At 42.1% G+C, this 27,873-nt stretch overlaps 1 protein-coding gene and 1 long non-coding RNA gene across 3 annotated transcripts in view; both read left to right on the forward strand.

Annotated features, from left to right (window-relative positions):
• The first annotated feature begins 84 nt into the window (after positions 1-84).
• Positions 85-15,851, forward strand: LOC113990047. The gene is made up of 4 exons (XR_005567169.1): positions 85-797; positions 3,194-3,515; positions 7,871-8,042; positions 13,089-15,851. It is a non-coding gene; the product is annotated as an uncharacterized LOC113990047 (long non-coding RNA).
• A 5,185-nt stretch (positions 15,852-21,036) lies between these two features.
• The window catches only part of LRBA (LPS responsive beige-like anchor protein), a 402,048-nt gene continuing 395,211 nt past the window's right edge, over positions 21,037-27,873 (forward strand). For both annotated transcript variants that reach the window (XM_039391039.1, XM_039391040.1), the window contains exon 1: positions 21,037-21,422. In XM_039391039.1, the coding sequence (XP_039246973.1) occupies positions 21,204-21,422 (219 nt within the window). In that variant the 5' untranslated portion in view covers positions 21,037-21,203. The remainder of the gene's footprint in view (positions 21,423-27,873) is intronic.

Genomic DNA, 27,873 nt, shown 5'->3' on the forward strand with positions numbered 1-27,873 from the left:
GAAAGGGAGGGAGGGAGGGAGGGAGTGGGGCCGAGTTGCTTGCTGATTGGGGTTAAACCATGACACAGGTGCAGAATTACAAACGCAGGACCACAGTCGTGCATTGAGACATCTTTTTATTCCGTGCCTTCCTACCTGTTCAGCAAGTGTTCTGGCTAGTCTGAAGGTTGGTCCAGTCATTGATACTTCACCAAAATGAGACAGCCAGGTTTGTCTGCAATCTGAGGGCAAAGCAGTGCTACAGCCACCCACTGGACAACACCAGCTCATCACCCACCTCTTTAAATGTGCTGCAATCAAAGCTGCAGTTTATGGGAAGTGTTCAATGGGAATACTGAAGACAAAAGTGCCTTAGTGAGGAAGAAAGCAAAAACCACCCAAAGGCCAGACTGAGGGGTGTCTGAGTATTTACAACTCATACACATCTTGGGCAACAGAAAAAGCTGGGGTTGAGGTGGCAGGTGGACTTCAAAGTTATTCCAATGCCCTTTCCCTGAATCATTACATGGGCAACAATCTGGCTTCCCACAGAGCTATCCTCCCTTGTGCCCTTGTCTGTATAGGGCAGCCAACACCTCCTCTGTTGGAAATGCAACATGTTTGTAAATGCTTTACCCACTGACAAAATCACTTTTGTGTCTTGCTGCTAGTCATCAGGACCAGCTCTGAACTCAGCAGTTCTTCTAAGACATGTGTCTGTTCATCTGCCTTCCTCGTTCCCAGCGAGCACCCAAAGGACACATTAAATATAACCTCAGACTCTGGTACAGAAATACATCACGAAACATGACCCTCAGGTCAGTCAAATAAGTCTCATTGCAATTCCCATTGCACTGATTCGTATTAGAAAGTATTTCCCTTTTATTGAAAAGACTCCATGAATGCCAGCTCCAGGAAGAAAAAGAGCCCAAAGCACGAGTACCAGCCAAGTCCTGCTGAGCTCTGCAGCCCACGATGACAGGTCACCCATGGTGACAGGTGTGTCTTTGCTGTTGTGTCCTGTGTCCGGCCGGGGCTGTGGTTCCCCCCATTGGCAGCTCTCTTGGGGATCAGCTGTACGGTGCCACAGGAGCCAATGACTGGAAAACCCATTTTTGAATTCCCAGCTTTGGTTTGGTCTCTGAGGGAAGCCCGCAGGGTGGTTCCTGCAGGAAGGAGTAGTGCTGCCCACAGGCAGGAGCAGCTCAGGTATCTGGGTTCCCCGGATATCCCACGCTGAGCCAACTCTGCCTCAGCAGAACCTTTGTGCCGGGTCTCCACCTGAGCATGGGGAAAACATTGAAAATATTTCCTTCCCTGGACTGCAGATCCAAAGCCATGCTCAGAGGCACAAGAAGGCTGGAATACCATGCAAATCCCCAGAGATGTATATTTGACCTAGAAGCACAGATCCCAGTACTAGCAAGTAGCAGTCTAAGGACAGATGAGTGCAAGATGCTGCATCACCTGCAAAGAAACTCCTTGAAGGTCACAGCTGCTGCACAAAGACCTCTGGGTGCAGGCTTTCTGGTCAAGGGAGGCATGTGTAGCATCTGCATACCCACACAGCTGGCTCACAAAGACAAGAGAAAGCTGCAGTAAGCCAAAAAAAGTTGCTTGTATGGCTCATCTCCCTGCTGCCCACTTTATGGGAGAAAGGTGGAAAACAAAACTCCCCAGTGAGTAAAGTAACAATGAAGAAACAACGTCTGTAGCGTGCAGCAGTTTATAAAGTTGATGATACTCTGGCAGAAATGGAATTTTTCAACTCCTTAGATGGGAAAAGGACTAAGATGGTAATAGTAAGTTGATTTAAATATCCCAGAGTAACTACCATGTAAGAATTGCCTTCCACGCTGTGACACTAGTCTGCCTTGCTGGAGGAATGAAATAGCTGAGACTTGCTTTTCTGTACGGTCTCCCTGGCATGGCAGAGCAAGCTTTCTCAGTAGCTTGTTGACATGGGACAAAAAGCAGCATCCTTCCTCCTCTGAGACCAGGCTGCATGTATTTGTATTTACTTCCCTTAATGTTCACCAAAGCTACATGCAGCGTACTTGAGCCATGTGACCCCGAAACTGGCGCCCCGAGGCACTTCATTCTTTTCCCCTCCTACCTTGGGAGTTTTTTCTGCCCCGAGAGGGTGATGAAACAGCGCCAGCTGAGATTTAGTTCTCTCTTCTCCGAGTGCGGTGCGCGCAGGGCGATCCAAGCGCTGCTGAGGACCGGGATCCGAGCGGGAGCGCGGAGCTGCCGCCGCCGCCGCCCGGTGGCCCGAAGGCGGCCCTGCAGCGCCCGTCCCGCCCTCGCTGCCGCCGCCCGGTGGCAGAGAGGCGGCACTGCGGCGTTGTCCTTGTCCTGTGCCCGCTCCCCGCCCGCCTGCTGGAGTTCTTGTCCTGCCGTTTATTACCCGGCAGAAGAGACTGACCCCTCACTTCGCTACAACCTCCTTCCAGGTGGTTGTAGAGAGTGAAAAGGTCCCCCTTGAGCCTCCTTTTCTCCAGACTAAACACCTCCAGCTCCCTCAGCCCCTCCTCATAAAACCTGTGCTCCAGACCCTTCGCCAGCTCTGCTGCCCTTCTCTGAACTTGTTCCAGCACCTCAATGCCTTTCTTTCATTGAGGGGTCCAGAACTGGACACAGCACTTGAGGTGTGGCTTCACCAGTGCTGAGTGCAGGGGGACAGTCACTTCCCTGGTCCTGCTGGCCATACTAGTTGTATCCTTCCTGATCCAGGCCAGGATGCCATTCACCTTCTTGACCATCTGAGCACACTGCTGGCTCATGTTCTTCAGCTGCTGCCAACCAGCACCTGCAGGTCCTTTTCTGACAAGCAGCTTTCCACCCCTCTGTCCCCTGCCTGTAGCACTGCATGGGACTTTTGCGATCCAAGTGCAGGACTCAGCACTTCACCTTGTTAAACCTCATACCATTGGCCTTGACCCATTGATCCAGCCTGTCCAGATCCCTCTGCAGAGCCTTCCTGCCCTCCAGATCAACATTCCTACCCTACTTGGTGTCACCTGCAAATTGACTGAGGGTGCACTCAATCCCCTCATCCAGATCATTGATGAATTCCTCCTGCTATATTTTGTCTCTTGTCCCTTTTAAAATTTTCTTGCAATGTCTCCCTCTGAGCAGTTCAAGGTATTTTTAAATTGTCACTATGTTTCTTGTACCCTCTCACTTTTTATATTATTTTTTTCTGTATTAGGTTCATGTATCCAGGTTTTGGTAGCAGCAGAGGTGCAGGGGTGGCTTCTGTGAAGACATCAGGAACTGTCCCTGTGGCAGACAGAACCAGTTCCAGCAGGATGCAGAAAAGATCTGCCACTGGTCAAAGCTGAGCCACAGCTCTCCAGATGTGGCATCACCAGTGTGGAGTAAAGGGGAAGGACCTTTAAACTTTGCTACCACTCCAAACAAAGTGGCTTCCTCAAATACTGTAAGAAACGGAGCTATTCCTGTCCACTAGCCCATCAGACCAGCCCATGAGGGAGATGCCTGGTGACTGGAGGGAGGCAGAAGAACTGAAGGTAAGCTGTGCAACATGGTTTTTATTTCCACCATGTCAGACAAAATAAGTTCCTGTGGTCAGAACTGGTTATACGTTCTCCTGAGTTTGAAAGACACGTGTGAAGTTTCTTGCTTCGATTACTAAGGTCTAGCATCTCTATTTCTAGAAGAAAGGCTTTGTGGGAAAGGAAACTATTTGTCTCCTTATAAGGGGTTGTAACCCCCACCTAAGAATAATTGTGGTTTCGTAATTCAGAAGCCAGGATGTGTTATGTAGCTCCCTGTAAATCTTTGGAAACATAGAGGAAGCAACATCTCCTGTCTTCTCCTCTAGCTTTGTCCATTTGCCATGAAGCTGGTTAACTGCTTTGAGATTTTGTCTCTAGCACCCAAAATTACTGGCCTTTGCCATCAGTTTCCTCAATGTGAAGGGGTTCTGTAGTGTCTTTTTCTAGTAATCATTATGTAAGATAAGAACAGTGGAAGTACCAGAAACTTTCCTGATCTCAGCTTCCCTAAATCAAATCAATTCAGTCCCAAGGATCTTTATACAGGTTACAAGGAAGGAGAAGTCACTACCCCTATAACACAGTGCAGACAGAGAGAAGGTCACCTTTAAAGTCACAGAGAGCTGAGAGTGAACAGTTCAGTCAACACTTCAGGGTATGACTGTTTTTAGAAAAATGGGGGAAAAGGGAGTCTTGTTCAGTCTCATCCTTTCAGATTTCCAGTCTAAACAAAATGGATTTCTATTAATTCTATTTAAATGGTCAAGCTTTGAATAACACTTTCTTATTGCTACATGTGTCAAAGATATTTTTAAGTGTTCCTAAGAAATGTAACCTTCTGGTACCTTTTTTTTAAAAAAAAAAAAAAAAAAGACCAGCAGTGAAAACTAGCAGTTCGTACAAAACCAGACTCTTTTAGAGAAACCTGCAATTTTTTTTTATACACAGGCCACCCAAACTATTATCAAGTAATCAACAGAAACCATGTTTTATTTAACATATACTTTTTAATCCACCAGATAAAACCAAGAAACTTTCTTCATAAGTCTGGCAGTAGTGTTGGGCCTTTCTTTCTTTGGAAGATCTATGCAGTCAGTTTATTTAAACATGTTTAACTTCTGGGTAGAAATTATTTTAAAGAATCCAAGCAAGTCTACTAATTTATTTTAATACAAGGAAAACTCAAGAGACTGCACTAGCTTTTGTTGCTTTCTGTAACTGAGATTCTTTTTTTATCTAATATTTATGAATATACTGCACAACAAAATCAGTATTCTTGTATAACTTATTTATGTACTCCACATTTGAGGAAGGAATTATCAGCATTTTACTTAATATCTGTACCAAGAAAATTATTCCTTGCAGATGTAAAAAAAAGCAATCTTCCCTTTCATTTTAGCTGTCATAAAGCATACATAATACACATTATCCCCAAATTTCCCTTTACTTTTACCTTACAAGCAAAGTAAAACACAAGCTCTTTGTTTTAAATTCTCCTCTCTCCTTCTCAGATAACTCCTACAACTGTTTTTACACTTCCAGTTTAGCGAATCTTACAGTCAGGGTAAATCTGCAGAAATAACTTGCACAGCAAAAAAGCAAAACCAACTCTGCACCTCTGCAAAGCAAGCTAAATCCTGGTGGCCTGCTTCCATGGCAAATTCACTTCAGTTAGCTTTATGCCTAAAAGCCTCTAATTTAGGGAAAAAATATTTAATTTTGTTATCTATAACTCTTTACTTTTGCCGACAACAAGCAGCTATTAAGGAATACATTAGTCAAACCTAAATTTCATCTGGAGTAACATTAGTCAAGAGTTCATGTGTAATTTAGGCAGAAAAAAAGCATGGTCCAGGTGCTTTGCCAGGCAGTGTCCATTCTGGGTGAGTATATGCTTTTCCATAGCACTATTACAGCCTATTTAACGTTCTGCTTTTGATTTTGCTTCAAATTTACATTATTTAGCTCGCCCTAAATAATTGCACCACAGTGTAAGTCAAGACTCAGTCAGCCGTATGCCTCATTGACAATATTTTCCTTAGAATTCTGGCTGGCTCCCTGTTGTCCTATTTTCTTGTACGGATATAGCTTTCTTCCTTTGTGGGTCCTCGTTAATTAAAAATACTTCGAATAGTTTGAATCCCACTGTAGCAAAACATTATGGCATAACACATAAATTATGAAGAAAAAACTACTGCTAGCATGGATCACTTCCCAGCATTCCTAATAACAGGGAGCAAGCACACTGCATTTCTAGCCCCTCTCACCTCTTGTGCTGCCTGCTGAGGTCACAGCCTTTCCCTGCAGCCCTCCCCCTGCCCTAGCAGTGGGGAATGGGAAGGGAAGGGAGCTTCCCTTCCTTGGGAGTGGGCCACTTCTGCCCTCTCCCCCAAAATGCCCATCCCCTTCTGCTGCTGCTTTGGAGGGTGGGCTGGAGACACTGTGCACAGGCAGAGCCAAGGTACTAAGAGTACTGTGGTTGAAAGAGCAGAAAGCTGTTTAGACAAAAATAATGGTCTCTTAGTATAAGTACAATTAAATCTGGTCTCTGTGGGGAATAGAGACCAGATGTTATATGCTGCCTCTTAATTTTTTACTTCTGCAAATTAAACAGGATACGGGGACAGATCGTGCCTGTGCTCCGTAATCCTCTGCTTTTTTAGATGATACTTCAGTGGATTATCCAGATTTACCTGTTTTAGGGCATTTCTATGTATTCTATCTACCTTTTTCTTTTTTATTTTCTTAAGCAAATGATTGAATACCAAAATTTTATTTATCTCTCTGTTTCTCAGTTCTCTGGGTTTTTTTCCTGATATTTGATAGAACAATCTAAAATTTATCCATAAAGCTGGTACTGAGTTTTCCTTAAACTGGGATATCATGCATATTTTTATACAAGCTTGTTTTAGCTCATTATGCTTTTCTGAAAGCTCTGATTCTTCTATAAAAGATTATTTTGTAGAAGAGCCCCAGTGAGGTGATTGACCGTTTTCTTTGTCAGTTATTTCCCATCAAATTTGCCTATGGTGCAGGTTAAAATCTCTCCCCCTTTAATGCCAACTCAGCCATAGTTAATTATGCAATTTAGTCTGATGATAATTTATTCCATCTAATGATGCATGAGATATAAAAAGCCCAAAGGAGGAGTTTGGGGAACTGGAAATTAGGAGGGGGAAAAAATCCCAAACCAAACATTCCCACCTTTTTTCCTTGCAAACTCAGCATATCTTATGCTGAAATTACTGAGACACCATGGAGCCCTGCTTTTTTTTTTACAGTCTCTTGGTGCTGGAATCACACTTTAAATCATTCTCCAAAAGCATGACTTAGTTAACACTTCATTATGCAAGAAGATTTCCACTATGCTGTAGTTGGCAGAAAAATCTGACTTTCCTCATGCATTTTATCCAGCACCCACTTCAAATTAAGAAAATGAGACTTTAAGATTTTTTGTCTAAAAGGCATGTGCCTGAATGCCTATTTACCCAATCATCAGTTGTATGAGGCCAATATGTTAAAAATATGAGAGATCAGGTAAATTATTTCTGTCATTTTTTTTTCTCCTTTCAAGGTGTAAGTATTTCACTGTACAGCATTATTTGAAGAGTAACATGTTTCATCTCAAGGATCATGAATGGCTTGCAGTATAATTTTACAATGTGGCTCGTTAAATTAATTTAGTAAGTGGAGAGCACGGTTATTTGCTCACATAAGTGTTTTCAAATTGTACACTTTAGACTGCCAGGTGTCTGAAGTGTCACAGGAACTGGCACGTCTGTAGTCCCAGGGCCAAATCATCTCTTTTACAGCTTGTATTAAGATGATGGGAGCCTCCAAAATATTTGAGGGTAGCAAGTGGTGTAGGAAATCTGGCAGTCATAATCTTAGTGGAAAATTCTTTTTCAAAAAGCAGAAAATAGACTTAGCACTAGAATAATACTATATCCAGTCCCCGACAACATTCACACTCTCGTAACACTGGAATTCAAGCTTTTAAAAATGTGTGGATACTTATGGTTATTTTTTACAGCTGAATTCCAAACCCTTTATTCAATTTTTGCTCCTTTCTTTAAGCAAGACTGCAATTTGCAGTATTTATTAAATTCAAACAGTGAGGTTATGTGCTAACATCTGATCCCATCTATTTTAATTTTGTATCCTTTTGAGATACAAATGTAAGTTGAAAAAGAGAGATCCTTCTTAAACATATAAACACCCTTGCCATGCTACTGCAAGGGTGCTTAAAATAAAAGAGGAGGAAATAACAACCCAGAACATTGTCATCAGAACCAGTACAGCTGCACTACCAGAGCATGTAAACCTTTATTTCTGCACCTAAGCCTTCTTTTTTGGATCTCTTTCAGCTAAATACAATGGTCTAACTGAAGAGACCTCAGTGCATTTCAGTAGGCATAGGCTTAGGCAGAAGGACTTCTCAACCCTGGGCTCAGATCTGTAATAATTTCCTGACAAAGAAATCACAGAAATATTTTATAGGAAGTACCATCAAGAAGTCATCTAGTTCACTTCCTTACTGTAAGTATGTTTAGATCAATTTATATAAAATGTTGAATAAAAAGTGCAGTGAATGTTGTAGAAAATCTATGCTATTCTCATATAATTTATTTTTCATCATGCTAACAACACACAGCATTGTTGTATCTCTGATGTGACTGGGTATCAGAAAATATTTGTAAATCTCATTTTTTATAACAGCCAATATTCAAAATGAGACCATTTTTAACAATAACTTGAAATACCTCTAATTTAAAAATATTACATTATACTTTTACAAGCTGCCTATACACATAGGAAAGAACAACTCAAAGATAGCCTCCAGTCTGTATTTAATTTGAAAAAAAATTTATTCTACATTAAATCAGGCTGTTAATTGATTCCATCTTTAAAATCCTCATGACAATGCAGATCCTGATTTGAAAACTGACACTCCCTCCAAGAAAGAAACCCACGTACTGGTACATACATTTCACACAAATTGAAAAGAAAGGCTGCCAGAAATGAACCAGTAAGGATTAAGTTTAAATTAGGTTCAATTAATATGGCTAAGTTAAAATTGTAAGTAGCCTCTCTGTAGGAATAGTAAAAACTCAGCTGGACAGTGCCCTGAGCACTATACTAGGCTGGCCTGTATGACTATTAATTCTGTGAAGAATGTAGAGTGATTGAGTAATTTAGGTTGGAAAGTACAGTCAGATTGCTTAGGGTCTTATGCATTCAAGTTTTTTAAATTTTCAAGGTTGTGGACTCCACAGCCTCTCTGGCAATGTGCAACAGCATGTAACACCCAACTCCATCCCTTCAGAGCCACAAAACTTCCATTTCTACTGCTCAGCCCATCCACTCTTCCAGCCCCATACACTTCCTTTTCACATTTGAACTGAGTTAGGAATTTCCTGTTCAACCAGTCTGGCTGCCTGCTGTGCACACCCATTTTCCTGCAGTTCAGGGTGGACTGTCCTTGTGCTTTCAGGAGGCTGGCCTCCAAGACTGACCAGTCTCTGTGGCCCTTTGCCCCTTAGAGCACCCTCCCATGAATCATAGCGTCACAGAATGATTTGGTTTGAAAGGGACCTTAAAGATCATCTGTTTCCAACCCCCTGCCATGGGCAGGGACACCTCCCACTAGACGAGATTGCTCGAAGCCCCATCCAACCTGGCCTTGAACACTTCCAGGGATGGGGCATCCACAGCTCCTCCTGAGATCCTGTCTGCCTGCTGCCTGAACAAGCTGAAGTTCAGAGTATTTAGTCTGCCATTGCTGCTTCTACTCTCTGCTTCTGCTACTACTACCTCCCTTTGCTTTTGAGAAAAAAATAAAATTCTGAGGGAAGACCCAGTAAAGTAAAGCTCAAATTGTGCAAAACCACTCATTTTTTAAAATTGCCAACACTAGATTAGAGTTTTATCTGCTGCATGGTATTACATCCAGTTACCTTCAGACTGTAAAGGTGGCATAAGCTTACTCCTTGTTTTTCCAAGTGTCAGTTTTCTTCAGGGAGAGAAAAAGGAGATGAAACAGCTGCCGCTTTGTGACTATGATACAGGTGCTTATGGCCTGGGAAAGAGGAAAGAAGAAAAAGTGGCAAGTAATATTCTCCATTCTTGTGTCTCTGTGCTTGATACGAGGTTATGGGTATTTAATTTTTGTCTGAATACTTTTATGTTCCTTTGAATTTTTAATATCTGAGATCTGTCAAGAGAGGTACTGGCCACTCTTGAGCTGTAACACTCCTCAACAGTTTCTTTACCAGCTTTCTCCACAGCATTTCAGTGAGAGTAGAGGAGATCCGTTTCCATCTTCCAAATGGAGCATCTCAAAAGTTGTCATCTGCTTTCTATCATATGAGGTATCATGATATAATTCCAACTGCTTGCTCTTTTTTAACCCTCTCACTCTCTCTCTCTCCACATATGATATAGAGCTGTCTTTCCTCTTCTCTTCACTGTGGGTTTGTGCATTGCCTATCTCTCAAGTTACCTCTGGAGAGGAAAGTTTCTAGAGGGAAGATTTCACATATAACGTACAGAGATTTGGTTCTCAAACTCCTCTAAAAAGAAATGTGCTTTCCATGACCATTGAAGGATCCTTTAAAAAAATATCCATATGTGTAAATCTACTCATCCTAGGATTTGAAGACAGGTATTTTATTTTAAACAAGAGTCAGGCAATTAAAAAAATTACCCTAATGCTGAAATTGGCAGTGACAAAACTGGAATTTTATCAAGTACAACCTATTTGGGACTTACTTAAGTGACTAGTAAAGCATTTAAAAAGCACTTGGTATTTCAGGTATTTACATAAACTTTGACTGCATGCTATAGAAGCCTTCCTGTTGTGGTTCCAGTAGAGCACAGTTATTTGATTTCATTCCTTGGGCAGTTCTTCTAAGGGTCAGTTTGCAATAGTTTCCCCATTACTGGAGGAACCTGAAGGCCCTGAAGAAATCCCGATGCAGATAAGTGACCACATTGCATCAGGACTAATGCAACTTAACTGACTCCCACTTCTCCAGAGCTACGGGCACTTGCAGGAGAACTGAGCTCTGGTTCCTGTGATAAAAGCGAAACGTCAAGCAGGAAAGCTGAGAGACAGACATTTCTGCTGAGGAGAATCAGTTATTTCAACTCTAAACCAGAATTCAGTAATATTCTCTCTTGTATTGTGGGTTTTCTGTAAGGATCTCCCAGTTTGTTGAAGGAATAACCAGTCTTGAGGGGGAATGGCTGAAGGTGATATAGCAACATGTCAACCCCCTTTTTTCCACATTATAAATTCAACTGCCTCGGAGGAAACCACCTCATGACTTGGAGTACTTTAGGATAGACATTAATAATAACAAATTCTAATTGGTCATTATTGCTTGAACAGAAACTATCAGATTTCATTTTCACCAGGAGGAAATGAAAATGTCATGTACTGTAATATGACAAGCATGGAATTTACAGTAGTGATATGTACTTGTAATTACCTTTATATGTGTAAATGCACACAAAGCAGAACACCAGGGAGGCCGTTTTACAACAGATTTAATCAAGAGAACATCTACGTCTCCTCATAAACTTACTTAACCAACTTTGAAAAAAGAATGGAGTTGATTAGACAGGTTAATGGGGTGATGTCTTTATAAATGACAGATGGCCACGTTAGAACAGAAAGTTGTTCACTCTCCATTTTTTATTTTATTTTACTTATGAGACTGTTTTACTATTTTTTTTTTTACTTATGAAAGCATTGCTCATACATTTTTGATTAGCAGTGGTTCACTGGAAAAAAAAGCAATTTCCAGTGAAACTGAACTTTTAGCTGGATGGATGTTGTCATTATGCTTAAGTGGCAATAATCAAAACTAAAATACAAAATGAATTTTTTGGAATTCCAGGTCCTTATAAACATCCTGACCTCCCCACATTGGCCTGCAAATGGAGAAAAGTGCTTACAGATTTGCAAGCTCATAAGAACATAACAAAGGAACGAAAACATGCAGGAGAAAGCTAGCTTTTTTTGAGTAAGAGGAACCCATTAGTGGTGAATTTGGCAGAGTAATTAAAAAATTACAATTAAAAAAAAAGCAAGAGTTAGTTAAGAGTAATAAAAAATATTGTTATAATGCAAAATTAGCTATGCTTGAAAAACTAATAATGTTCACCCTGGGCACCTCAGAATTATCAAAGCATAGGATGTGGAATAACCTAGAAGGTTAAATCTTTCCTCAAGTATCTGAGGTGTCCAAAAGTGAATCACAGCTAAGAGTGTAAACTGAAGGAGCATACACTAACTTCCTTCACAAAGCCCTCTGCCTGTGTGCCCTGGGAACCCTGGCCTGAAGAGGAGGATGTGCAGTACCTGAAGTTGCTATTGGAAGCCACTGTGGCAGCAGCAGTTCTTGGCTCTTTCATGGATAGCATGTTGCTTGGCAGTGGTCTGTGTGCCACCACTGGCATGTGCCGTGATGTGTGAAGCTCTGTCTGAAGATTTCCAGTGCCTGCTCAGCTGTTTGATAATCAAAGTTGTGCAATAGTTACTGTAGAATTCTCCCATCTCTCTTCTTCTCCTGTATAAAAAAATATCCATTCCTAAATGGACCATTAATTAAGAAAATAAGCTGTGCATTGCTAACCTTCTGTTCTTTTCCTCTTCCTTTGGCATTTTTCACTGACACAAAGTGTACAGCTTCTTCATCTGGTGCAGATAGTTGGTTAAAACAATCCTATTGAGCATCTCTCTGGCCTTCCATTTGTGAATGTGAAAACCAAAGCCTTCCAGGAATGTTTTCTCTTGAAAATTTCTCTCGGAGTTTAGGATTTATGAGAACCACTAGACTAAGTTTTGAAAAATCTCTGGATATTTGGGGCCTTTTTGCATTCATCAGGATTGTAGTACCAGTGCAATGAAACAATCCTTAAGTACATTTGTGAAACTCTGCAGCAGAGAGCAGTAACAAAAGATAATTCTAGATAGTCAGGATAATGTGGCTGCAATGTGTCATAGTCTGGATCAGAATTCCTGGAGGCTTTTTCGGTGCTAGGATACTGCTGGTTTTTGGGTTTTTTTAAATGAAGTACAATAGCATATCACAAGTTTAATTGCATTTATCTGGGCAAATGTAAATCAATAGTTTTCATAATGGTGTCTAATCCTCATTAACAGAAACAGATCCGCTTATCCCTGAGGTAGGTGAGTAGGTGGCTGGCAGCTGCAGAGATACAATAGTCCAGCTTTTACTAATAACATTATGATCAACAGTTTTGGGTGATAATTTGACATCATATTTAAGTCACTACACAACTCAATGGACACATCCCACAATCCACCTCCCATGAACATAAAGAAGACAAATTTCACACAGAGTATCCATCGAGGTAACAGCTGTGACTGGCTTTGTGTTCCTTACTGGTACTTCCACAGATTATTTGCTGTAACGTCAGTAGCACCTCTTATCAATGTATTACCATCTGGTCAAGTGTTATGGACATAATGCTATGGAAATTATTTAGATCTACCTTTGCTCAATTAATTCCTTAGTTCTATGTCCTAATACCACTGTCAATACCTGCTGCCAGATCCAAGATTTTTCCCGGAGCTCCTATTTCCCCAGAGTCAGCTGGGTGTTCACAGCATTTTGAGGTGAAGGTACGTTTTTTTTTTTGTTTGTTTTCAGTTGGTGCTAACTGGAGTAATCGGATCAGTGGTGAATCGCCGGTTTCATAAATCTAGTGGGGATAGGATATAGGGGATAATACAGACAGGATTATGTAAAAGATTTGTATCTTCAGCAAATACTGATTTCCACAGTGCCTGATCCTTAACAGTAAGCTACTGTCTTCCAGCACCTGGCTGCCTTGCAAAGTAGTCAGTTTGAGTGCCTTGATATGCAAAATACCACAGCTAATCTAGTCAGACAATCCTTGATCATTTTGTGACTTCTTAAAGTAAATAAGTATGTAAAAGAATGTTCCTTAGTACACGACTGTTTTAATAATCTAATGAAAGGCACTGCAGTTTGGAAGAGCCTGGTAAATGCAGCAGTCTTCTAAATATTTTATTCCTGTTTGCATCCTATTCCTAAAGCACTGATTCCCGTGATTCATTACTGCTCTGTATGGATTGTCTCCCTGAACACTTCCTTTGCCATTGATCCCTGTTTCTATTAAAACAAGGTCATTCCATTCCTTTCACTTTCTGCTGTTCTCTCTTCTGTTTAATTCACCTCATTATTTTGATACCATCCTTATCCTTCCTTACAAAGCATGAGGTTCATCTCCTCTTCCTTGACCTGCTCATCCTCCTACACACAGCCCTATTAAATTTCCTCCCTCCAACAGAGCCTCCTCCCTCTGAATCCTACACAAGCATTAATTCAGGGGGAGCTTTATTGAAAAGAAAATGAGATAGCAAAAAAATATGTGTGACGGATAAAAATAGAAGGAATTAGTAGTTATAATAGAAAGGTTTCAGGTGAGCCAAAATTAATACAGGATCCAAAATGTACATAGGCTGGTTTAAAAAGAAGAAAATGAAATACAGCATGAATTTTCAGAGACACCCCATGTCCCTTATTTTCTTTCCTTTTTGTGTAGCCACCAGTTGCTACGCAGTCCCTGGGAAACAATGACTTAGCCAAAATCCTCCGGCTTGTCTATTCTCTTCTAACTGTTTTTACTTCACTGTTGTGATCCAGAGAAGTACTAAAAGCCAGAGGGAGATTATACAACTTTTGTGTTCATTGCTCATTACAGGACCATCTCTAATCTTTGTTGTTCAAACTATACAATAGAACTGAAAGACTGAAGTAATACATACCAACAGTGAGCTGTTCGTTATTATCAGTATAATACTGATAATAATACAAGTTTTTCTTACTTGTTTCTTTCTGTGATGTAGCACAGGCCTGTAACTGCATTTACTCCGCAGATCTTAATCCAGCCTCTGTGAGAAGTAATTTGTTGGGGATTTCAAAACATCCTCTGAGATCATACTAGAGTTTTATGCAGAAAACCTCTCATAATCCCTCTCAAAACTCTAATATGGAGCTATTTCTGGATCTTATGCGTCTTTTGGACCAGGCTTGGCTGGAGAGTTCGAACAGTACATGGGAAACAACTGTGGTGCAAGCTGTGTGTAATGAGGGATGGGCACAGCTGCAGCCAGGCTGGGAGCAGCTGCTTCCACAGGCTCGCAGAATCCTTTGGGTCCAGCATAGCAAGGTAAGCACAGGTGCAAAGACACCTCCCTCCAGCACACTCTGCAAGTTTACAGATGTCTGATCTGATGAATATGGCATTTAAACTTCGCTTTCAGTGAAGAAACATGATTTGTAGTGTCTTCTGTTTGCTCATGCCATGCACCTTTGTTTTGCCCAAAAACAACGTAGGGTTTACTGCCAAAGCAGAAAACAGAGCAAATGTGTCTTACAGCGCTGCCAGAAACTGGATTCTTAAGAGGACTTTCACAATTACAATTATATCTTTTAGTACAAATGAGAGAGTGGAAAAAAGGGTAACAAATCAGGGTGCACACTCAAAAGGAAAAGTAAGGAGTGCTCATTAAAAGTAGTGCACAATGAGGTGTTTCATAAATTTATTCAGAATTTGCTGTGGTACAAGTTCATGAGATATTTCCTGCTATAGCTTGGGTAGTGTAAGGAATTACACTGACATTTTGAAGACCCTAAAGAGATGAGCTAAAGCAGCTTCTTCAGCTCAGTACCTGCATAATTTCCTTAGAGAATGGAAATGCATTTTCCAGTGCCACCTAGCTGGGACTCATTAGGCATTCATTTATTAATTCTGTGCTTCTAAAAACACTGATAGCAGCAATTCACCAGTGCTGAAAATGTGATGCTGACAAATGAAGAGATAAACTGATTACACTTCTAAACAAAAATGAGGAAAAATCACCATATGCATTTTAAAAAATACATTATAAAAAAGTAAAATTCTACATTATAAAAATGCACTGAAGTATATTTAAAAAATAAAACAATACCATCTAACATACTGAAAAAACCTTCACACTTGATCAAAAGAAAACTTCCTCAAAGCTAATCTGTGCTTTGGGATGACGTTGCTCTCCTGAAGTAAACACTGAGAGGACCTCTCATATTTAAGGTCAACAGTATTTAAAAACAGCTTTTTAATTTGGGTTTTTATTTCTAGCCAAGGATTTTTAAAGAAGCTCTTAATGACAGAATATTAGAATCATTTAGGTTGGGAAAAACCCTCTGAGATCATCGAGTCCAGCCCTAAACCCAGCACTGTGCAGTCCACCACTAAACCATGTCCCCCAGTGCCACATCTACATGTCTTTTAAATACCTCCAGGGATAGTGACTCAACCACTGCCCTGGGCAGCCTGTCCCAATGCTTGACAACCCTTTCGTCCTAATATCCAATCTAAACCTGGCACAACTTGATGCCATTTCTTGTCATCCAATGTTTGAGATCAAGATAAAGAAGCATTTTGTCATAAAAAGTTATAACATTATATACTATTTCTTTTCCCTCAGTTTGCTTAAAGGAAGAGTATTTAATTGCTGAAATGTACTTAATTCAAAACTTTTTCTGAAATTGCTTGGTGTCATGAAGCCCCCCCAAAGCCCAACAAAACTGAACACATTAATTTAGTTGGACTGTGTAAGCAGAAGAAAGTTATGAGTTATTGTGGACACTTGCTTTCTTACCCTAAATGAACTAAATGGGTGCTTCTATGTAAAAGCTCTGATCCGTGAGCACTGTTCAGATTTATCTGCAGCAATTTAAAAGGGTAATGGCTCCAGCTGCCAAAAATTGCTCTTTCAGCAGATGCAGTGAAGCTGGCAGTGAGTCTGTTCCTCAGCTGTTGTACTTCACTCCCACACTAGCTATTAATGCACGTTGAAAAGATACCCCCAAGACTTTTCTCCCTTCAGCTCTCTCAGCCTCTCCTCCTTCACCATGTCTGTGGCCTGCCAAAGGACCTGCTCCAGTGTGTCCACGTGTTCCTTGTACTGGGGAGCCCAGAATGGGACACGGCATCCCCAGTGGGGTCTGATCAGTGCTGAATAGAGGGTTCAGAAGATTTGAATAAAGCTTCTAAGCCAGAACCCATGGTAATATCTAAAACGTTATTTAAACAGAAAATATATTTTTCTTAAAATAGACTTTAGAGAATTTACTAGTACTTTCCATAAAATGTTATGGGGTTCACTCCCAATCTGGTGGTTTAAGTTCATTTTTAATCTATGCTTTTGGATTTTAAGGTTTAGAGAAAACATTTTTTTATTCCCTTATCTCATCAGTTCCACTTTTTTGTGGGAGACAGAACCAGCGTTAGACTTGTAACCCACACTAGGGAAGCTCAGGACAAAGGATTAAGACAAGGTTCTTTCCCAATTCTCAGCTGTAGTTTAAATAACTTATATCTAATGTATTTTATTTCTCCAGATCTTTGGGGGGAGGGGGGTTTGGCATGGTTGCTTGAACATAAAACCAGCCCAAATGGAGATCACCTGGAGAATTTAACATTGTTTTTACCTGGATGAAAAATCAAATTAAAACAATTGTCTTTGGAACCCTAAACTGGCAGTCTGTTGAACTTTACCTGCCTTGACTAATGCACATACCCCACTGCCTTAAACAACCAAGATCGGTCAAGAAGTATTTATTTATCTGTAAGGAAATACAGGAAGATCTGACAGGATTCAGCATGACAATGCTGTCCGTACTGGCAAACTGGATTTGCTGGCTATTGGAGCATGCAGTTTAGATGAAAACATCTGAAATCGATTAAGCTGGATTTTTGCAATTAATTTCATTTTATTTATTTTCTTTCCAATGTGATGTTAAAACAAAGAAGAAAGCAAAAAAATATTAAGAACAAATGTTACATTCTATTTGGATAACAGGAGGGGTCACAAATAGAACTCATACTCCCAGTCACTAGGTACGTAAAGAATTCCAAACTTTATTTCATTTCTGCTTTTGCTTGGTGGCAGATAGCCTGATGAAGAGCTTAAAGATAAAGGCCAACCAGGGAATACTTAAAAGCAGGCAGGTAAAAATGATGTGCTAAAACATGTACTTATATTTTCCTTACAAGAGGGAAGACAATACTGTAGGAAACTACAGGTGACTCAGAAAGACAAGGAAGCTCAAGCAGTAGATGTGAGGAATCCAAAACATGCCTAAGAAATGCTGGCAGCAGCAAACTCTTAAGATTAAAATGTCAAGATTACACAGCATGTGTATAACCACACAAGCTCACTGTAGAGCCTGAATGTGTCAGCATTACAGTTCTAAACATTTCTAATTCCAAGGAAGAAACTGCAGATGTTTGCAGCTCAAATTAGATATCAGCATCTCTCCCTAATAATGTATATGTATGTATGTATGTATGTAACTAAGGAAAATGAGGAAAGAAAGGAAAAAAAAGGAGCTTAGTCCTCTTTTAGGACTTGGAAATTCAAACAAGAGAGCAGCTATGAAATATTCTAGTCTTGACACACACTCTATAGATAAAAGTAACAATGTGAGAAAATTATGTAGGAAGGGAATGGAACAAGCACTGAAACAGAAAGTGTTGTGGAGTGTCTTTGATTTTTTTGGCCAAAAACCATAGGAAATTTTATACCAACACACCCAAAATATGGCATTCCCAAATCAGGCCACAGGCAAGTTAAAGGAACGTTGCACATCACTTCAGAAAAGCATTTTCTGGAAAAAATGTGGTTTGAGTTTGTACTTTTTTTTGGTGTAAACAGGGTCAGGGAGGTGAACATACAAAAAATTCTGTCCCAAACATGGTGTAGTATGAAGAATAAGGTGCAATTTTTATTTCCCAGACAAAACACCCATCACACTTTTTGGAGTTTCTTTAGCGCCAGATTTCAAAACGCAGAAGTTTTTACCAATTTAAAGATTCATTCCCTTTCCCTCCCTAGAATTAAATAAATAACAGCTTTGTATATCACGAAGATGTGAAGCTTTAACATGTATGCATATTTATATTTGTTTTCGATATCTGTTTGTGTATCTGCAAGTTATGCTCCCATCCCTAAGATGATCCTTCCTTTGGAAATTTCTGCTGCTGCCATGTTGACTGTGAAAATGTGTTAATAAAACTCAAACACTTGCCTGTGTGTTAAACAGCCGGTACAAGACCCTCCAGTCTTTAGAAGCGTGTCTAATCCCTATTAACACAAGCAGTCTCCTTAAAAATGCAGAGCTGAAGACTGCTTGAATGAAGAGTTCGGAGGAGCAGACCCTCCTCCTTCTTTATTAACAGATACTCGGGTTAATATCAAATAGATTATCTGAAAGGTCAAACAAAAGGCTCCTTGCGTCTGAGATAGGATGGGATTTATAGCTCAGGTCACCCTGGGAGGTAGCACAGAAAGGGCACCACTTCTCGTGCTTTACAACAGGCAGGAGCAGGACCCGCAGTTGTACGCGGAGGTTACACCGCCCACCCCCCGGCTCGCCGGGGGCTTCGGGGCCCCGGCTTTTGGTACTGCTGCCCCTTCGGTGGGAGCGGGCGTGACACCGGCTCTGGGAAACCGAAACAACCGGCGCAGCTCTCACAGGCTTTTAACCTGAGGGAAGAGGGCGACTTTTCCTTCCCTCCTACTGCACCCCTTTAACCTCAGCTCGTCACCTCTGGGCGGTGTCTCGCTTGACCCATATCCGCGCCCCCTGCGCTCCCCAGGGAGCAGTGCCCGGAGGAGGAGGAGGAGGAGGAAGGACGCCCGCCCGTCCGCCCGTGCTGGAGGTTTGGGTGGGGAAGCGGCTCACCCCCCTCCCCGGGATCGCTGCGGCGGCAGGAGCTGGAGCTGGGAAAGCTCCTTTCCCCCCACCCCAGCACAGGCGCTCCCTGTCACGCCGCGGTTTTCTTCGGGGTTGGAGCCGCGAAGGCAGCTGGCGACCCGCTGTGCGCGTACGATTTAGTTTTACATTAAAAAAAAAAAAAATAAAAAGAACGAAAAACACCCCACTCCAAAACCACCCCTCTCAAAAAAAAAAACCAACCAAAAAACAAACAAACAAACAAACAAACAAACCAAAAATTGCTTCAGGAGCGGCAGACTCCAAGCAGTTATAGAACTCGGCCCTAGTGAGGCCACATCTGGAGTGCTGTGTCCAGTTCTGGGCTCCTCAGACGAGGAGCTACTGGAGAGGGTCCAGCGGAGGCCACAGAGGTGATGAGGGGTCTGGAGCAACTCTTACGAGGAGGGGCAGTGGGAGCTGGGTCTTCTTTCATCTAAAGAAGAGAAGACTGAGAGGGGATCTCATTAATACATATAAATATCTCAAAGGCGGGTGCCAAGAGGATGGTGCCTGACCCTGTTCAGTGATGCCCAGCGACGGGACGAGGAGCAATGGCCATAAGAAGTTCCAACTCAACACGAGGAAGAACTTCTTTGCTTTGAGGGTGGCAGAGCACTGAAACAGGCTGTCCGGGGAGGTCGTGGAGTCTCCCTCTCCGGAGACATTCCAAACCCACCTGGACGCGTTCCCCGCGTCACCTGCTCCAGGTGAGCCTGCCTGGGCGGTGGAGTTGGACTGGATGATCTGCAGGGGTCCCTTCCAACCCTAACGATTCTGTGATTCTGTGAACAGCGCAGTAAAGTCTGGGGCACCGGCCGGGTGCACGCAGGCGCCGCATCCCCGCAGGTGAGCAGCCTGCCCGACGGGGCGCTGCCCGAGGGGCAGGGCAGGGAGGGCCGGAGCGCTTCCCTCCCGCCGCCCCCCCCTCACCTGCGGCACCTGCGCTCACCTGGCCCACCTGCGCTCGCGCAGCCCGCCGCTCCCGCCCCGCGCGCCGGCCCCGCCCGCGCCCGGCCCGCGCAGGCGCTCCGGGGGCTCCGCGCTGTCATGGCGGCAGCGAGCGGCAGCGCCGGCAGGAAGGAGATGGGGCTGGTCGGCACCGCGGTGTGAGGCGGCGGCAGCAGCAGCGGTAGCAGCGGCGGCGGCTGGAACTTCGGGCGCCTGTCGGCGGGCGGAGGGGCGGCCGGCGTAGCCCAGCCCAGCCCAGCGCAGCGGGCAGCGCGGCAGCGCAGCCGCCTCCCGGCCCCCGAGCGGCGCGTCGGGGCAGCCCGCGCCCCCTCCGCAGCCCGCGGTGAGTGCGAACTTGGCTGGGGCGCTGCACCTGCGGCGGTGCCGGGGCAGGAGCCGGGGTGGGGGGGCGCGGCGGGCAGGAGGAGCGGATTCCCTGTAAGAAAAAGATAATAATAATTGTAATACTAAAAAAAAAGAGATTAAACCCCTTGCGCCCGGGCTCGGAGCGCGGCGGGTCCCGAAGCACTTCCGCGGGGAGAGGCGTGAGCGCTCCGGGGGCGGCCCCGCGGGGAGCGGGGCAGGGGCCGGGACCCGCGGGCTGTGGGGCAGCGCCCAGCGCTCCGCGGACTGAAACACCCCTCGCGTTGTCCTTCAGGGCTGTAAATACCTGCCTGGGGGCAGAGCGCTGTGACAGACGCCTCCTGCTGAGGAGAGAGCCGGGATTCCGAGGGCGCGTCCTCCCTGCCTGACACCCTCCCCGCCTGACACCCTCCCCCGCCGGACGCCGCTTTCCCCGGGAGCCGGAGCTGAAGGGAAGGAAGGAGTGGGCCGCCGCTCACCTTCCCGGCTGCACAGGTCGCTCCTTCTTCCCGAAGCGGCGAGCGTGGAGCTGGCGCTGGAAGCCCGAACCTGCGGTGAACTAGCCATGGCGAGTGAGGACAAACAAGTTGTTCAGCCAACAGGTGATGATGGAGGAGGAGGAGCGGGAAAAGAAGGAAATGCTGCTGAAGGGGGAAGTGTGCTGCAGCCTTTGAATCCAGGAGTCCCCATCCGAGGTATCAAGATGAAATTTGCAGTGCTGACAGGACTGGTGGAAGTTGGTGAAGTGTCCAACAGAGACATAGTCGACACTGTGTTTAATCTGGTAAGTTGATTGCCAGAATGAGGGAGAAGAACAGCACGGACATGCAAAAGAATCCCACAGTTTTTTGATGTTATCTTTCTGTTAGTAATTTTTTACATGTTTACACCTTCATCATACTGGGTTTCAACTAAGTTGTTTTTACTTATCACAAAAGCTGAAAAAAGAAAAGGATGTGAGCTTCTAAACATGCATACTTAAACTTGAAATAGCTCTAAACAGCATCCTCCTTAGTTAGCCTCAGAGAAATCGTTGCTTTATTTAGAGCTGGGAAGCGTATTGTTGTGTTTAAACATTTAACAGATATGCTCAACAAGAAAGTTAAATGTTAATTTAGTAACTCAAACTGTCATCAAAACACACATATTGTTGTTCTAAGTGCAAACAAGTTTTCCCATGAAGATATTTACACCTCTCTTTGCTTTTCATTTGCTTTGGAAGTAGGCAGAACTTCCATGTACAGGGGATGAGGGTTTCAGGGAGGAGTTCATTCAAATTCGTTACATAGTCTGCTTGTTGAGAAGAGTAGAATGTGGTTTCAGTGTCCTTTTTTTATTAATGAATTAGGGAGTCAGCTGCTATTTTTTGAATACCATGTGGATGTGTTTAATACTTCATAACAGATCTCACTAAAAATTGAGGATACAACTTTTCCTGCTGAAGCTACAGACGTAATATATATATGTTGAATTTCTTGGGCCAATTGCTTCAAGTTGCAGTTTGCCTAAAGCAGTTGGGCTAGTTAATAGTGTTTCTTTGATGCAGGAGACCGGTCATTAGGAGAAAAACTGCCTTTAAGTTTACAAAGATACTCTGCTGTTATCAGAGGTCTTAATGCATCTCTAAAAATACCTGTCGTCGCTCCTCCTTCCTTTAAGTGAGCAGCTTTGACTTTGAAACAATGTGGTTTCTGACAAACCAGGAAGTGAGAGTGTGTAATAGCATAAAGCTCAGTAACAAGAAAAGTTGAGGCAAAAGTCATACTGGGTTTTTTAAATGCTGTTTGCATTTCAGTTATTTTGTTAGTAGCATTCTTTGCTACGTGCAAATTTTAATGGTCACTAAATATTTGTGGGCTGTGTCTGTTTAATGTTTTTCAGTGTTATCTTCTTGGGTTATGTCGAATGTTTATTTTTTGAATGTTTTTGTACAATGTCGTGCTCTAAATTGTTTGCATGAAAGTCTCAGTACAGGGGAATTGAAGTAGTGACAAAAATAAAGTGCATATCAGAGGTTTCATGGATGCCTCAAGTATGAGGAAGTGATTTAAGTTACTTGGAGTCCACTTGACTATTGTCCTGGACAAAACCCAGTGTTTAGATATAAGGACATGAGGTTCAAAAGGAAATTCTGGTGAATAGTTTATGATTTAGGACACTTGTGTGAGGGGAAATTGTTCATGAGCGTGTTAAATTTTACCTTGTTTCTAGTGCGGTCTTCTGAGTGGTGTACTGGAGGTGTATTTCATGGCAGCAGTGGAAAGAGGTTCAGCAGAATAATTAAAAATGTAAAAGCTTCTTTATTCTGGGATTCCTGTTCTGCTCCACTTTGAACAAGAGAAGAGCAAAAAAATTCAGCTTGATTCAGAGAATCCTTGATTTTAGGTTTAAGAGGTCTGGAGAAATGACCTATGGACTGCATTTTCCCAGATCTTCATTTCCTAAATAGATAAAGGAGAGTTTCTGTCCCTGGAAGCCTTTGAAAGTGCGTTCTCACTTTTTCTGCAAGTGAAACAACATCCCTGACCTCTCTGAGAAGATTCCTCAACAGTTTTAGCACACCTGCCTGCAGTGTGGGAGGCTAAAGGTCAAGCTCGTGTCCCACGTTATTTTGTCAGTTGATAGGTATCATGAAACAACCAATAGTTTGGTAGGTTTTTTTTGGTAAAGACTGTTAAGCTGACTTTTTAATGTAGCTTTTCAGGATATGAGGTGTCCCTACAAAGCAATACTCCTTCACCTGTCACTGAGTTTTGCCTCTGTTCATTTGTTAGCTGTGACCACTTCATTTTGTCGGTTAATACCGCTGACATCACACTGATCAGGATGTAAAGTATTGGTTAGCAATGGTGTGCTTATTTTTCTGTGTGTGTGTACAGAAAATATGCAACTTTTATTCTTAGCTGTGGCTTTTCCAGTAGTTTGTTTCCCTGTAGCTTTCAGAGTGGGTTTACTCGTGTGTGCAGGTTCAACTGGAATCATGCCGTGATCTGTTGTTGCTAATGGGGTTAAGCCCAACGGGTTTCATTCTTTTTGGTGACTCATAACTGCACTACCTCAGGGGTGTGAGCAGAAATCAGCTACCCTGCTTCTTGTACTTTGAAAAGAGGAGACATACCGTATTCAGGGGATTTTTTGATCACTAAAGTGACAAGTGAGATGTCTTTAGACCAAAGTGCAGGCAGGGCTGGGCAAATCTTGGTCGAAAGGTTGGTTTTACATATTCTTTATAGCATAACCACTCTCAAATGTGAAGGGTTTATTTTTTAAAAAGGGATGTTAGCTGGCCTAATTTTAATTTCTTGAGAAAACATGTTGCTCTTAGTTATGCCCTTCAAGCTTGCTGTAGCATATGGAGGGAAGTGCTGTTTTGGTGTTTCTTGTCTTTAAGTATTTAAGAGATGGTCATGCTTTATATGTGAAAGACTCAGAAGGTCAAAAATCTAAAGTGCACAATAATTGACCTGCTGATTATTGAAGACATTTAAGCTTCTGTAGTCCTGACTGCTGAAGCAAATACCTTGGTTAGTTCAGCAGTGCTGGGTCCTGGAGCTGAGAACTACATACAAAATTTTCTCTGTCCAGCAGCGTAACAGAGTGCTTAGGGATGCATGTTTCTAGCATGCATCAAAAACCTAGTGGTGTCATTTTATTGCCTTTGGAAATTCTATTCTTAGGAATATTCAAATTGACCTGCTTTGTTTTGGTCAGTATTTTTGATGAATATAGTTTTCCGGCCCATGTTAGATGTGGCTTTGTGTATTTCAGCACCTCTTAAAATTGAAGAGAGAAATAAAGAATTTAAAGAGGATGGTTATTCTGTGAAAAACTTTGAAAGCACATTCTTGTTCCAGTATTAATCTGTTCTGTTACTTTTTTTTACAGAATGAGCTATATAGTGAATATATATTCCTTGTGCATTGTGAATTTGTTTTTAATTGACTTTGGGCAGCAATTAACTTGAAATTCCTTTGTATACAAATCAGGTGAATTTCTGTGTATGACCTTGTATTTGCCCCCCCCCCTTAACTCCTGGTAGGAGAAGATGATAGAATGGAAAAATAAATTACGTACAGTGGGATCTGTTACTAACTTATAATAACTATGTGGTTTTCATAATAAAACAGAAAGACAAGTTGACTTGCTATTAAAGAAAAAAACTTCTAGATGGAGTACTAGAAATAATTCAGCAATTAGCAAAAGTTAGATTTCTAGATTTCTGATTTTTCTTCACCTGAAGTTCTCAGGTGTAGAGTATGAATTCTCTTCTGAAGGCTACACAACCTGCATTGGAAATACAGGAGGTCCTGCAAAGTCTTTTCTAGGTTGAAACTCTGAGTGGAGCTTCTCATTTACTCTGTTCTAAACAGGCTTGTGTTGTATCATATGTCAGTGTTGTCCAAGTTATTGCAAGTTTCCTGTTTATGTATAAAACCAAGGCCACTGGATATCCTTGTCTTTCAGTAGGCAAAGGGTTCTCACTGGCAGGTGTTTTGTTCATAATGAGTGCTGTATGTGCAGGGCTGTGCTGCATTATTGGGCTTGCAGAGGGAAGGGGATGTTCTGGAAAAGTTCTGCTACACTTCAAGCAGATGACTGTGCAACTATTGTCCTTCTCTGTGGTGTTGGTATAATTCAGTTTGGGGACTTCATGCCAGAATTTACTTGGGTCTCAAGTTGACTAGTGTGTGTTCTGGTCTTCTCTAAAGAAATGTTGTGCCTTGCTCTAAGCCAATTTTGTTTTAAAAAGCTTTAGTGCGTCTAATTGTTTTATTGAGTATAGTATAGATTGTTATTTGATTTAGTTCAATTTTTTTTCCCCTCAATCTGTGTTGCAAAGGATTGTTTTCTAAATGTTCTGTCTCTTCAGTGGGGAGAATGTGCTGTTCCTTCTGATTCTGTCCATGGATTATGAGGTCCTCATAATCCTAGAGTTCCCTAGTGCAAATGAGAGAAATATTAGTTTTCATCACCTTTGGAGGAAAAAAAAATATGAGATATGAGGAGCAGAGACTAAAATTATTTTGTAAATTTCATTTGTCACCTCTTTCACTTCTGCCAGACTTTACTAAAACCACAAACAAAAGTCAATGTAACTGTTAAAAATTCTTACAGTTTACTTTCCTGCTGATACCACAGGTTTCTAATTTGGTATGGGTGCTTCTGGAACATTAGTACAATGGATTTTATGAAGTATAAATTCCCCTTTTCTCATCTTTGGTCACAGACTCATTTTGCGTGTACCGTCTTGTAGAAAACCCACAAAGCTAACGCTGATAGAATTAGATGTATTGCAGTAGTAAAATTGCACCACAAATGCCTTTATAACCATGCATTCTTTTCATTACATTATTGTATGTTTTTAGAGACTGCTAGACTTTATTTTCTACATAAAGTTACCAATGCTGATGACAAGTGAGAGTAACCAAGTAGTTTCTAGAGCATTGCTGAATATTGTGGATTTCTTAATATATGCAGTCTTCCCTAGTAGGTGCACCTCTGGCTACAGATACCCTAGTTCAGTCACTTCTGTCCACTCACAGTATAGATGATAAGGTAAGTCTGTGGCTTTAGCTGGGTCAAGCTTGTAGGGGTTTTTTTTCTTTTTAAAAATCATAGTAAATTGAACAGTCAGCTGTCTTAGTGGTTGTGCATGGTTTGACTCTTGTTGAGTGAGTGGAATTCAGCAAAATATCTCTGTTGCTTCCCAGTCTGTCTCAAAGTCCCTCAGGTGCAAACTTACTTCTTGCTGACCCTTTCAGAGTGGGAGGCTTGTGCCCAGTTTGAGGAATGAATTTAGGCTCCTTGATTCCAAGTCCATCTTCATGCTTTTGAAGTCATCTGATCTGGGATCTGGTAACAGTAAAAGATGATTGTGTAAGTTTAGCTGACTAAATGAGGCTGAGATGTCTGACCAGATGTTACCTGTTTTAGAATTGTTGAGTAATGGGAGTCACTAGTTCTTCCCTTAAAATGGGAATTACAGACTTCCATCTTGCTGTAATGTGTTCTGAGTAGCTAGGGGTACACCTAGTATTGAAGTGATGCACATTGGGGTTTTCTCAGGTGTTGATGCCACTTGGACATTACTTTGTAGTTAGTGGAAGTATCACCCTGCGTAGTAGGTGTAGGAATTGAGGGAAATCTTGTGGTCAGAAGAGAAAGGTATGGAATGTAATAAGTGAGATGGTAATGGCAGTCTTGAATTAGGCATGCTCAGAAAATTGTCTAGAGGAAAATTTTCCTCTCTGAAGAGGAGCTGATTTGTACTTCGGCCGTAGTATCAACTCACTTCTGTCACTGCAACTTAAAACACAGTGTAGGACAACAAAATATTGAGGACAAAATCTTAAGACCACATGGGAAAATGTTCAGTTTTTCTTACTCTGACTCACCAGATTTTTAGAGCTGCTCATGTCCAATCTGCAATTTCAAGTGTCTGTGAAAGCCTGCGAATTACATGCTCTGTGTTTTCCAGAAGTGTTGGCATCCTGTACTGACATTAGTAGGCTCTGTACAAACATAAAGCTAAAAAAGCAAGGCTGAACTAGGCATTTACATATATCATGTCTTAATAACATAGACAGTTTTTAATTAGCAGCCTGTTCGAAATGTGTTCATAGCATAGCTTAGAATTCCCCTTTGGAGGGGAACACATCAGTTCAATGACAGATTTTTCTAGTTGGTGTCTGGTAACAAAGCAGAGAGAGTCAGGTTTCTGTTGTGGTTTCTTTGCTGTCTCTAGGTAGTGTCTCTCTGCTTCTGTCAGACAATACTGGGCTGGATGGACCACGGGCCTGACCCGGCAATACAGAGAGCACAGTAGTGTAGTGGCCATATGGATTGGCTCAGGAAAAGCATTTGCGGATTAGGGAATAGAATGAAATTAGTCAAAAGCATCAGGGAAACAGGTGGATGGCATGTCAAGGTTGCTACAAAGGCTGGACATGGCAGAGTGAGATAAAAATAGATAATTATTTGTGTATGTTGAATCTGTACACTTTGGTTTGCCTCTTCAATAATCTCTTTCAAGAGGAGCGTGAGTGAAGTTTTTTGAAGTGGTTGCATTGGATGAACACGGGAGATTGAGGAAAATCAAAGATGAAGTATTTTGCTTAATTTTTTTTTGAGGTAGTGTTGGTTTGGTACAGTGTTTGGTTCTCAGTGACTCCTTGGTTGCTGATGAGTATGAACTCTGAAAGATAAAAATGAGTTTTCTATGTGGTTTCTTTCAT

This window comes from Pipra filicauda, unplaced genomic scaffold (genome assembly GCF_003945595.2).
Source record: "Pipra filicauda isolate LSUMZ 115617 unplaced genomic scaffold, ASM394559v2 scaffold8_size5757611_pilon, whole genome shotgun sequence".
Taxonomy (NCBI): domain Eukaryota; kingdom Metazoa; phylum Chordata; class Aves; order Passeriformes; family Pipridae; genus Pipra; species Pipra filicauda.